General features: G+C 42.0%; 1 protein-coding gene across 1 annotated transcript in view; it reads left to right on the forward strand.

The window, feature by feature from the left end:
- The first annotated feature begins 624 nt into the window (after positions 1–624).
- Positions 625–13,242, forward strand: part of LOC131204227 (discoidin, CUB and LCCL domain-containing protein 1-like) — a 49,910-nt gene continuing 37,292 nt past the window's right edge. Inside the window, exons 1-2 of the mRNA XM_058195217.1 lie at positions 625–816; positions 7,357–7,578. Coding sequence (XP_058051200.1) covers positions 732–816; positions 7,357–7,578 — 307 coding nt within the window. The 5' untranslated portion in view covers positions 625–731. The remainder of the gene's footprint in view (positions 817–7,356; positions 7,579–13,242) is intronic.

A 13,242-nucleotide genomic window follows, 5' to 3' on the forward strand; every position in this document is an offset into this window, starting at 1 on the left:
CTTGTCCGTCCAATCACACTTGGCCAATAAAAAAATCAATTCAATTTAATCCTATCCTATCCTATCCTATCCTATCCTATCCTATCCTATCCTATCCTATCCTATCCTATTCTAAAAACAAAATTAGGTGCATACCCCACGTATATTATCTCTGCTATATTGTGAGCACAACCTTTCTTATTCAGGGCTCGTCACCCAACCTGCAGTCAAGCCTAAGCAGGGGGCTGGACTAGAAGACCTCCAAGATCCCTTCCAACTCTGTCATTCTATTCTGAACCATGTTTATCAAGTCAAGGTTTAACGCGGTTTCAAGGTGCCTTAAGAGAAGGACCCTACCATATTTACCCCCGCTGTCTTTGGGCTTCCACCTCGAACTAGGATACCGGTGACTCCCGGTTCACCCCCTTTTTCCCTTTCTAACATGGTTTCTTCGGGTGTTTTTTTTTCCGACGAAGGGGGCTCAATTGGGTCGGTGTTTGGACAGGCGGCGGGCTCGGCGTCATCCGCGCTTCCTCGACGGGGCGGCGAGATCACAGTCTTGGAAAAAAGTTAGTCGGACGGGCGGGGCCAATGATCGAAGGGAGGCTTGGCCCCTTCAGCCAATCGTGTGACGCGGTGGGGAGTGTCGAGGCGCGCGCTCCTCCGGCCGCCGCCAGCTGCAGACGGGCGCTCTTCGGCCGGGTGGAGGGAGGCGATCGAAGCGGCGGCTCCTGCCAAGGCGCCGCTCGACGATGCGCCCGGAGCTCCGCGGCGCGCTCCGGCTGCTCCAGCTGCTGTGGTGGCCCCTGGACCTCTCGACGGCAGGCAGTCAGGCGGGTAAGTCGTGGCCGTGGGAAGCGCCAAGAAGCCGGCTGGGAAAGTGGGGGAGCGGCTGGGAAGCGAGAGTAAATAGAATAGAGCAGAATACAATTTTTTGTTGGCCAAATGTGATTGGAGTCACAAGGCATTTGTCTTGGTGCATATGCTCTCAGTGTGCATAAAAGAAAATATGCCTTCGTCAAGAATCATAAGGTACAACACTTAATGATAGTCATAGAGTACAAATAAGGAATCAGGAAACATCATCAATATAAATCGTAAGGATACAAGCAACAAAGAGACAATCATACAGTCATAAGTGGAAGGAGATGGGTAATGGGAATGATGAGAAGATTAATAGTAGTACAGATTTAGTGAACAGTTTGACAGTGTTGAGGGAATTATTTGTTTAGCAGAGTGATGGTGTTCAGGAAGAAACTGTTCTTGAGTCTAGTTGTTCTGGTGTGCAGTGCTCTGTAGCGGCTTTTTGAGGGTAGGAGTTGAAACAGTTTATGTCCAGGATGCAAGGGGTCTAAATATTTTCACTGCCCTTCTTTTTGATTCGTGCAGTATACAAATCCTCAGTGGAAGGCAGGTTGGTAGCAATTGTTTTTTCTGCAGTTCTAATTATCATCTGAAGTCTGTGTCTGTCTTGTTGGTTTGTAGAGCCAAACCAGACAGTTATGGAGGTGCAGATGACAGACTCAATAATTCCTCTGTAGAACTGGATCAACAGCTCCTTGAGCAGTTTGTGCTTTCTGAGTTGGCCCAGAAAGAACATTCTTTGTTGTGCTTTTTGGATGACATTTTTTATGTTAGCTGTCCATTTTAGAACTTGAGATATGGTAGAACCTAGAAATTTGAAGGTCTCTACTGTTGATAGTGGACTATTGAATGAGGAAAGCAGGCTGGTGAAAAAGAAAGGAGGGTGGCAGCTTTGAAGGAAAAAATGCTTGGCACGATCTTCTCCAAGCTCTGCTTTTCAGAAACGTTGCACCAGGTGCCAATGATGGCCCTGGTCAGCCCAGTGCCCAATAAAGAAGAGAATGCTTAAGATTAGAAGGAGGGGCATTTCATACAGGTCGTCCTCGAATTACGACCACAATGGAGCCCAACATTTCTGTTGCTAAGTGAGAACATTTCTTAAAGTGAGCTTTGCCCCATTTTACAACCTTTCTTGCCACCGTTGTTAAATGGGTCACTGCAGTTGTTAGCAACCTGGTGGTGAATAATTCCCTCAACACTGTCAAAACTATTCACTAAGTCTGCATTGCTATTAATCTTCTCATCGTTCCTATCACTCATCTCCTCCCGCTTATGACTGTATGACTGTAACTTTGCTGCTTGTATCCTTACGATTTATATTGGTTGTTTCCTAGTATGATTTGATTCCTTATTTGTACCCTATGACTATCATGAAGTGTTGTACCTTATGATCCTTGACGAATGTATCTTGTCTTTTTATGTACACTTAGAGCATAGGCACCAAAGGCAAACTCCTTGTGTGTCCAATCACACTTGGCCAATAAAGAATTCTAAATAAATTCTAATGTGTGGAGTGAAGCTGGCTTCCCCATAGACTTTGATTGTCAGAAGGTCACCAAAGGAGATCCCATGACCGTCATAAATGTGAATCAATGGGCAAGGGTCTGAATTTCGATCACGTGACCATAGGGATGCTGCAATGGTTGTAAGTGTGGAAAATGGTCATATGGGACTTTTTTTTTCCCCAGTGCCGTTGCAACTCCGAACAGTCACTAAATGAGCTGGCATCGATCGAGTACTACTTGTAGAAGACATCTTCCAAATCAGTGGGGCTGAACTTGGGAGGAAAACGAGGGTTCATTATAGACTTAGATCTGTCTTGTACCTTTGTTACGAAGTAGCGTCACTATTGCCTATTGAACCAATGTCTGGGTTTGTGCCATACTGTAGATCAGGGGTCTCCAACCTTGGTCCCTTTAAGACTTGTGGACTTTTTAACTCCCAACCAGCAAAGCTGGCTGAGGAACTCTGGGAGTTGAAGTCCACAAGTCTTAAAGGGACCAACGTTGGAGACCCTTGCTGTAGATTGAACTCTCCCAAGCCATTGTCTGCAAACCAGAGTGGCTCTGGCGACATGCCAAGTCACAAACCAGTCACCTTTGGACAGCACAGCTGAAGGAGCTGAATTGTTAAATTGATGGTTAAGGCTGGAAGAAACCTAATATTTTTAGGGTAGGAGCAATCACTTCAACTAGATCTGTAAGTCTTTTTTTTTTTTCTTTCAAAGCTGAATTGACACAAGAAAAGGTTCTCTTCCCCGGCAGTCACTGTTGTCTCTTCTGTGCTGTGATAAACAACTTATTTCTTTGCTGTTTTGCTTCTGATTAATGATAAAATGGCCACAGTCCGCTAAGATTTCTTTAATCAAAAGAGTTGCAACCCTGGGAGAAATGCAGCTGATTGTTTTGCAGAAGGTCACTGTTCCGTGCCCGTGGAAACAAAATCTGAACAGGATCCTAGTGTGAAATTATTTATTTATTTTATTTACCGTATATACTCGAATATAAGCCGATCCGAGTATAAGCCGAGGTCCCCAATTTTACCCCAAAAAACTGGGGTAAACTGGGGACTCGAGTATAAGCCGAGGGTGGGAAATGAGGCAGCTACCGGTCGGGGAAAGCCTCCCTCCCTCAGCCGAGAAGGCTGGCGGCTCCCCCGCCCCGCCCTCTCACTGCACCGGCAGGGCTTCCCCGCGCTAATGCAAAAGCCCGCCAAGTTTGCGCCATCCGGTATAATGTGAAAAAAAGAAGAAAAAAAAAAACTCGAGTATAAGCCGTATATACTTGAGTATAAGCCGAGGGGACGTTTTTCAGCACAAAAAACGTGCTGAAAAACTCGGCTTATACTCGAGTATATACGGTATTTATTTTGTCTCAATAGTATATGTAAGCGTAAGCATGAAATAACTATACGATATATAAGCATATATATTAAGCATAAGTATAAAAAAGAAAAACTATACGAATTGGATACAATCAAAGGGAACATTAGGACAGGAACGGTAGGCACGTTTGTGCTCTTATGCACGCCCCTTCCAAAGGGTGGTGTGAATCGCATGTCAAAGAACTGTGGAAATAATTTCCAGGTTTATAGGTAGTCCTTGACTTACGACTACAATCGGGACCAGAATTTCCATTGCTAAACAAGGCTGATTCCAGGGGTGGGGCTGCTGGGGGTTCGCAGGGATTCGGGAGAAACTCTAGCTAAGATTCTATGCAGTTCGGAGAACCCCCAAATCCCACTCCTGGCTGGCCCCGCTCACACCACCCCGCTCCTCCCAGGAGTACCCATGCGTCCGGTTTTGGGTGCAGGTAAATGCAGGGTGTGCAAGGAGGCTCAGGGAGGGTGAAAAATGGGCCTACCGGCGTCATATTCCGGAGCCTGGGGACACCGTTTTCACCCTCCCGGAGGCTCAAGGAAAGCCTCCGGAGCTCAGGGAGGGCAAAAATGCCCCCTCCGTGATGCAGGAGGCCAATTAGGCTACGCCCACCATGGGCACGCCCACCCAGCAACCAGGCGGAGAACCCCTTGCTAAAATTTTTGAAGCCAACCCTTGGCTGTTTCTAAGTCATACCTGAGTTTACAACCATTTTTTTGCCAAAGTTAAGCAAAGCACTACAGTTGTTAAATGAATCATTCAGTCGTTAAACGAATCCAGCTTCCCGCATTGACTTCGTTTGTTGGAAGCCGTCTGGGAAGGTTGTAAATGATGATCACATGACCCCAGGATGCAGCAACCTTTGTAAATACACTGGTTTTCTAGTCCAACCCCCTGGTCAAGGCAGGAGAGTGATGGTGAACTTTTTCGGCACCAAGTGCCCAAACCGGAACGTATGCATGTGAGTGCGCCACAGCGGCAGAAACCCAAAGACCAGCTGGCCAATATGCATGCCCACAGAGCGGGCTCTGCGTTCCGCCTCTGGCACGCGTGCCATAGGTTCGCCATCACGGCCTTCTACCATCTGGGTCAAATGGTTGTCCAATCTATTTTTGAAAACCTCCAGTCATGTAGCACCTACAACTCAGGGAGGCAAGTTATTCCACTGATCAATTGTTCTCACTGTCAGAAAATTGTGGGCTGGTCATAAGTTATCTTATCAGTGTCGTTGTAACTTTAAAATGTTGTTAAATGAATGATTGTAAGTTGAGTATTTCTTATATTGTGTCTTTATATGTGTATGTATGTTTTAAAGATCTTCTTCAGCCTATCCAAATATGATACAATCTGACTTTTTCAAACTACACAATCAAATATGCTAGGTGTGCACACTGTTTTAAAGCATTATTTATTAAATTCTCTGGGTTATACCACATGTTCTACTACCTACAGACTATAATGAAATTTGTAGGTTATACAAACTGGAGAGGTAGCTAATTCAGTGCTATAGAATTAACATCATAAACATTTTGTTCTCTGTATCATTATTTGTACCTGTGTTTTTTTTAAATAGTACCATAAGTGGATAGCAATTCATGTTCTGTTTAACATTTTTATTGAGTTATAAAATAAAATAAAATAAAATCTTCCCAAAATCCCCAAAGCTTTAACCAAAAACTATCTACTATTGACCTCACCCCATTCCTAAGAGATCTGTAAGGGGCGTGCATTAGAGCACAAATGTGCCTACCGTTCCTGTCCTAATGTTCCCTTTGATTGTATACAATTTCATATGGTTATTACATACTTATGGTTATATACATGCTTATAATCGTATAGTTATTCCATGCTTATGCTTATATATAATGTTGTGACAAATAAAAAAAAATACAAAATACAAAAGTAAATAGCAAAACATTGGGGAGGAAGAGGGGGAAGAGGAAGAAAAAGAAACGTTGACTTCCAACTCTTTCTTTTGCAGTAAAATAAGGCATTAATTCACAACTTTTTGTTTTTTCATAATAATATGAACAAGCCATTTCTATAAAGCTCTATCAATCTAATCGGTAAAACCCAAAATCAAAGTGAAAGCAATTAACATTCTAAGACAATGTGTTTCAAACTTGGCAAATTTAAGAGGTGTGGACTTCAACTTCCAGAATTCCCCAGCTACCATGCTTCCAGAATTCTGGAAGTTGAAGTCCACGCATCTTAAAGTTGCCAAGACTTGAAAAAGACTAACCTAAACATAAGTTTATCAATACAATCAATCTGAATAAAATCCTTCCTGGAAAGAATGTTTATTTCTCCTCTTTCTTGTAGATCCAACCAGGAAGATTTTGTACCCCTTCTGGAAACTGCAGCAAATAACTGACTGATCACCCCATGATTACATTCATGTGTAGAAATAGCAAGAGTGGTGACCTGAAAGGAACCCTCTTCATTAAAAAAATTGAGTTTTTAACTCAAGAGAGAAAAGTATTTCCTCCATTCTTGCAACATCTGTTCTAGTTCGTCTTTCCCACATCCTGTTGAAAAATATATTGGCTAGGTTATGTTGGTTAGTGTGGCATTGTCTCCCTGTTGAATAAATCTTATAAAAAAAGAATAAGAGTAGCATAGTGAAGAGTAGAGTAGAGTAGAGTAGAGTAGAGTAGAAGAATAGAATAAAGTAGAGTAGAATAAGAATAAGAATAAGAATAGGAATAGAATAGAATAGAATAGAATAGAATAAAGAGTTCTTTTTATTAGGAATAATTAACCCCAAAATAGACAAATCTCTGCAATATCTAATACTACATATTTTAACGGCAGCAAGGATTACCGTTGCATATGGGTGGAAGCAAAATAATGTACCAGTAGAGGAAACAGTAATTTGAAAAATTTTACAATGTGCAGAAATGGATAAAATGACATTGGAAATTAAGGAAAGGGAAGAGTCGGAACATTATAGCGTGTGGAACAAACTATATGAATGGTTAGAAAAAAGGAATCAAAACAATAATTCGGAATGTTAAATTAACTGGGTTAAAATTAGGAAATGTAAATTACAGGACATTAAATTAACCTGACAGTGATGGTTGTGTGAATAGATACAATGTAAATATAAGTGCTTAGATGAATAATTGAACAAAAATAGAGACATATACTTATGTCGATACAGAAGGCTGTAAAATAATACATAATGTAATGTTATGTTTGTTGTTTTTTTAATGTGTTTTTGTCTCTGTCATGTTTTTCTTTATTCTGTTTTTAAAAGTCAAAAGCTTAATAAAACCTATTTTAAATAGAATAGAATAGAATAGATTGGCTAAGTGTGATTTGTCTCCAGTGCAGAAGCGCTCCGTGTACATGCAAAGCAACTAAATAATGTTATTATCCTTATTGGTATCATATTATGATTATTTTTGCTGTGTAGTGACCTTAATGATGTCACATCACTGGCCACACTAATCTAATCCACCGAAACTTTTTAAACAATTCTGCCTCTGGTCACCAAACTGCGGCCCTAATGAATCACATGAATGCCCACTATGTGCTAAGGTAACAACAAGCAAAGAACAATTGGTCATTGTGTGAAGTTCTAGCCAGGCCATCATACCAAATATAGAATGATTTCTCTCTTTGCCTTCCAGGGGACGGTTGTGGTCATTCAGTGCTCACATCATACAGTGGGACTTTGTCTTCCAAGAACTTTCCAGGCACGTATCCAAACTTCACTTCTTGTGAGTGGCAAATTCACGGAGCGGCAGGGAGCCCCCTCAGCCTGGCATTTGGAGACATGGATATCGAAGCTTCTGAACAATGCAAATATGGCTTCTTGTTGCTTTCATCTCCTTCTGATGGTTCCAGCTTTGGTAAGGACATTCCTTGACCTCATTCTTATGGTATAGGGAAGAGGTGGGTTTCAGCGGGTTCTGACCAGTTCTGGAGAACCAGCAGTGGAAATTTTGAGTAGTTCGGAGAACCGGTAGTAAAAATTCTGACTGCCCCCCCCCACATCTATTCTCTGCCTCCCAAGTCCCAGCTGATTGGGACAAAATGGAGATTTTGCAGTAACCTTCCCCTGGAGTGGGGTGGGAATGGAGATTTTACAGCATCCTTCCCCTGCCACGCCCACCAAGCCACACCCACAGAACTGGTTGTAAAAAAAAATTGAAACCCACCACTGGTATAGGGTTTCCTGCTTGAGCAGGGGGTTGGATTAGAAGACCTCCAAGTTTCCTTCCAACTCTGTTATTCTATTCTATAATTGATCTAATCATACTTTCCCATTGAAGCCACAATGTAGACATCTGTCGTGGGTAGAGGGATGAACTTATACAAGCACTCCCTCCTCTTTCCATGCACTCTGTCTCCCATAGATCACTTCCAGGAACAACCATGTCTGTTCCAGAACTGGTTTCTAAGATGACAACCAGTCCCAATATTTCATATAGATTATTTTTTCCTTATACTGTAGCATTCTAAGAGGCTAAGAGTACCCACCTTGGGCGTACTTCTTCTAAGGCCATACTCAACTTATGAATGGCATACCAGAAGCTACATCTAAAGAAGGGATCTCCAAACTTGAGAACTTTAAGACTTGTGGATTTCACATCCCAGAATTCCCCAGTCAGCCAGACTACAAGTCTACAAGTCTTAAAGTTACCAAGTTACCTTGATTTAAAATAATGGCTGAAACCAGCCAAAAACAAAAGTAATTGTGCTTTCATTATACTTGTTTTAAAATGAACCAGAGTGGACAGGACTCCAGTACCAAATTTAATAATTTCCACTTTCTACTATCTTAGAAATTATAATTTGCCAGCAATTTTCAAAGGTGTCTGACAGATTTCAAGGGCCTCAGCTTATATTTCTCTATAAAGGGGCCGTGAAAATATTTGCAGATCCCTCGCATCCTGGACATAAACTGTTTCAACTCCTACCCTCAAAACGACACTATAGAGCACTGCACACCAGAACAACTAGACACAAGAACAGTTTTTTCCCGAAGGCCATCACTCTGCTAAACAAATAATTCCATCAACACTGTCAGACTATTTACTGAATCTGCACTACTATTAATCTTCTCATAGTTCCCATCACCGATCTCTTTCCACTTATGACTGTATGACTATAACTTGTTGCTGGCAATCCTTATGATTTATATTGATATATTGATCATCAATTGTGTTGTAAATGTTGTACCTTGATGAACGTATCTTTTCTTTTATGTACACTGAGAGCATATGCACCAAGACAAATTCCTTGTGTGTCCAATCACACTTGGCCAATAAAAAATTCTATTCTATTCTATTCTATTCTATTCTATTCTAAAGGGCTATAAAAGGACTGTATTTCTTTTACTATAGACCTTTTTGTCATGTGGCTTTCCTTCCTGCATTGTTCCACAAACTGGCAACTTTGATCTCCCATCATTGGGTTCTTTGGTTATTCCACAGGAAGCAGCAGGAAGAGAGGTATATCAGCTCTTGAGAGAATCTGAAGTGTGTCATTTAGACACAGCATAAAAAGATCTTGTCTTCTGCAGCACTCTGACCTTCTTAGATCTCTGCTCCTTCACTGGTTCCTTCCCCTCCTTTGTCCTATATTTAGTTTTGTTTCCATTCTCATCACTTCCATCACTTTCAATTCCTGCGAATGGCTGTTCCATGATTCTCTGAAATATAGTTTGAGGCAGACATTTCCAAATATTGTTTTGTTCCCCTGTTTCCTTCCTTTTTTTTCTTTTCTTTCTCAGCTTCCCCCTTCCACTTTCAAGGCCTGTATAGGTCCATCTGATTTGAAATCCATTAATTTATATGCTATGAAATCCTGCAAACAATTGATGATACTATTTCTCATCAGGAAGGAAACTTTAATGACTTAATGCACATGCTTGTCTTTCTTTCTGTATAACTCATTTTCCAATAATAATAATAATAATAATAATAATAATAATAATAATAATAATAATAATAATAATAATAATAATAATAATAATAACAACAACAACAACAACAACAATAACAACAACAATAACAACAACAATAACAATAACAATAATAATAATAATTAAATTTTTATACCGCCCTTCTCCCGAAGGACTCAGGGCAGTGAACAGGCAGATAAAATAATACAATACATTACAATAAAAACACTATTTAAAAAACTTATTCAACAAGCAGAACATCTTTAGAAAGTTATATTTTTCCATTGGGGATTTTATTTTATTTTATTTTATTTTATTTTAGAACAGAACAGAACAGAACAGAATAGAATAGGATTTTTTATTGGCCAAGTGTGATTGGACACACAAGGAATTTGTCTTGGTGCATATGCTCTCAGTGTACATAAAAGAAAAGATACATTCATCAAGAACCATAAGGTATAACACTTAATGATAGTCATAGGTTACAAATAAGCAATCAGGAAAAAATATCAATATAAATCGTAAGGATACAAGCAACAAAGTTACAGTCATACAGTCGTCATAAGTGGAAGGAGATGGGTGATGGGAACGATGAGAAGATTAATAGTAGTGCAGATTTAGTAAATAGTTTGACAGTATTGAGGGAATTATTTGTTTAGCAGAGTGATGGCGTTTGGGAAAAAACTGTTCTTGTATCTAGTTGTTCTGGTGTGCAGTGCTCTATAGCGTCGTTTTGAGGTTAGGAGTTGAAACAGTTTATGTCCAGGATGCGAGGGGTCTGTGAATATTTTCACAGCCCTCTTTTTGACTTGTGCAGTATATAGGTCTTTAGTGGAAGGCAGGTTGGTAGCCATTGTTTTTTCTGCAGTTCTAATTATCCTCTGAAGTCTGTATCTGTCTTGTTGGGTTGTAGAGCCAAACCAGACAGTTATGTAGGTCCAGATGACAGATTCAATCATTCCTCTGTAGAACTGGATCAACAGCTCCTTGAGCAATTTGAGCTTTCTGAGTTGGCGCAGAAAGAACATTCTTCTTGTGCTTTTTTGATGACGTTTTTGATGTTAGCGGACATGAGTTTGGAATTTCCACAATTCCCACTTGGATTTCTCGTCTAAACATTCCATTTTCTCCCTTTGGAGATCAATTTGTCATATGCAGTACAATTATTTGTTAGTTGGTGTGTGAGATTATTTATGGAAAAGCGCAGAGTGCAGAGAAGAGCACCGAAGATGATTAGGATACTGAAGGCTAAAAAAACAGTTTCACGAATTGGGTATGTCTACTTTAATGAAAAGAAGGACTAGAGCAACATGATAGCAGTGTTCCAATATCTAAGGGGCTTGCCACAGAGATGAGAGGATCAACCTATTCTCCAAAGCACCTGAAGGCAGGACAAGAAGCAATGGGTGGCAACTAATCAAGGAGAGAAGCAACCTAGAACGAAGGAGAAATTTCCTGACAGTGAGAACAATTAATCAGTGGAAAGGCTTCCCTCCAGAAGTTGTGGGTACTCCAACGGTGGAAGTTTTTAAGTAGAGATTGAACAGACATTTGTTTGAAAGGGTAACAATTATGTTACTATTGATTGATTATGTGCCATTAAGCCATTGTCAACTTCTAGGTAGATTTTCTTCCTGGTGATCTGTCTTCAACTAGCCTTTCAGCAGCGGTAGGTTTCAGCAGGTTCTGACCAGTTCTGGAGAACCGCTAGCAGAAATTTTGAGTAGTTCGGAGAAGAGGTAGTAAAAATTCTGATTGGCCCCGCCCCCATCTATTCTCTGCCTGCCGAGTCCCAGCTGATCGGAAGGAAATGGGGATTTTGCAGTAACCTTCCCCTGCCACGCCCACCAAGCCACGCCCACAGAACTGGTAGTAAAAAAAATTTGAAACCCACCACTGCCTTTCAGGTCTTCTAATGGTATACCCATCACCAATGTCATTGAATCCAACCCACTCACTGCTGTTCATCCTCTTTTCTTCCATCTTTCCTAATATTACAGCCTCCTCCGGAAGAGACTGACTCTTCGCATAATGTGTCTCTTATACTACAGCCTATCTCAATAAAATGTAGTTTTACTCTTTTTGTGGAATTATTTTCTTGATCTGGCCTACCTCAGATGGCTGACAACTGGGGACTATAAAACAGAAATGACCTCAATTCCCAAATCATATTCTGTTCTTGAATTTTTTGGGAATACTCAGAAATCTTTACAGATACCCAATTTACAGAAGAATTGGTCTCTCTCTCTCTGCTTCTCCCTCTCTCCCCCTCCCTCCCTCCCTCTCCCCACCTCCCCACCTCTCTCATGACTCTACTCTATGAACCCAATTTAATTTATAGTCATTTCAGTCACATTGAAATTCAATCCAGTTTGGTTTCACTTTTGACCTCATCAGCTTTGGAGTGTATGGCTCCTACCTAAATACCACCTTTGGGCCATTTAGCAGTTTTATATACGCCACTTTTGAGTCAGTTGTGATTCGAGCACCTCTGTGTCCTGTTAAATCACCACATGTACAAACCAGGGGTGAAATTAAAAAAAATTGGCTTACTGGATCTGTGGGCGTGGCTTGTTGGGGGGAGGTCATGTGACTGGGTGGGTGTGGCCAACTGGACATCACTCACATTGATTCTGTGGGCGTGGCTTGTTGGGGGAAGGTCATGTGCATGGGTGGGTGTGGCCAACTCAACATCACTCACATCGAGGGGCTGCTCACCGGCCCCTCCCCTCCCAGCCACTCCTTGTCACAAATGGCAGGAAAATGGGGAGGGGAATATTCCTGCCTACCATCCTTCCCTCAGTCTGTGCTGAGATTGAGGAATGGGTGACAGGCAGGAAAATCCCCTTCCCCATTTTCCTGCCTTTCACAAAAACGGCTCCATCCCTCCCCTCCTGGGGACTACCTTAAAGGGACAGGCTGCAGCAGCTCCATTCTGAATGGAGGGAGAAAAGTTAGCATTCTCTCTGCTGCATTTAACACCGAATTCTGTGGAATATCCAGCGGCCAGAAGAGGTGAGCAGTGACTGGCAAGGCGTGGGTGGGGCCAAGGAGGGGTAATTACTACTGGTTCGGCAAACTGATGCCCATAATCCCTAGTGGTTTGCCCGAACCGGTCCGAACCAGTAGGATTTCACCGCTGGCACAAATCCAATCCTTGACATTGCCACAGGGTTTGTCTTCTGGTGCTCCTGACAAAACCCAGGCATTCCCTGCGAAAATTGCTCCCAGTTTCCCATTGGCAGCCAACTCTCGTTTGAGTTAGCTGGACTGTCTCCATTAGCTCCTCTCTTGACAGTGGGGGCTTTGAATGTTGACAGCAACAGTGTCGTGCATTTCCAGGAATGTGTGTCCTTGCCCCAGAGCTTCCTCCCTCCCTCCCTCCCTCAATTGTCTGGCTCCACCAGAGGCTCTGTGACAGATCCTGGCTCTGAAGCTGAGCCTTTTCCGGCTGGGGTTTGTGTGTGTGTGTGTGTGTGTGGGATTCTCTGGCCTGGGCCTTGTGAGCAGATCTGACCTCGGAGCCAGAGCCGAGGGCTGTCCTCATGATAGGGAAGCGAGAGAGGCCTTCTGGCAGCCATCAGGGAGCATTGTGTTGCTCGGTGGG

The sequence above is a fragment of the Ahaetulla prasina genome, chromosome 10 (genome assembly GCF_028640845.1).
Source record: "Ahaetulla prasina isolate Xishuangbanna chromosome 10, ASM2864084v1, whole genome shotgun sequence".
NCBI classification, from domain to species: domain Eukaryota; kingdom Metazoa; phylum Chordata; class Lepidosauria; order Squamata; family Colubridae; genus Ahaetulla; species Ahaetulla prasina.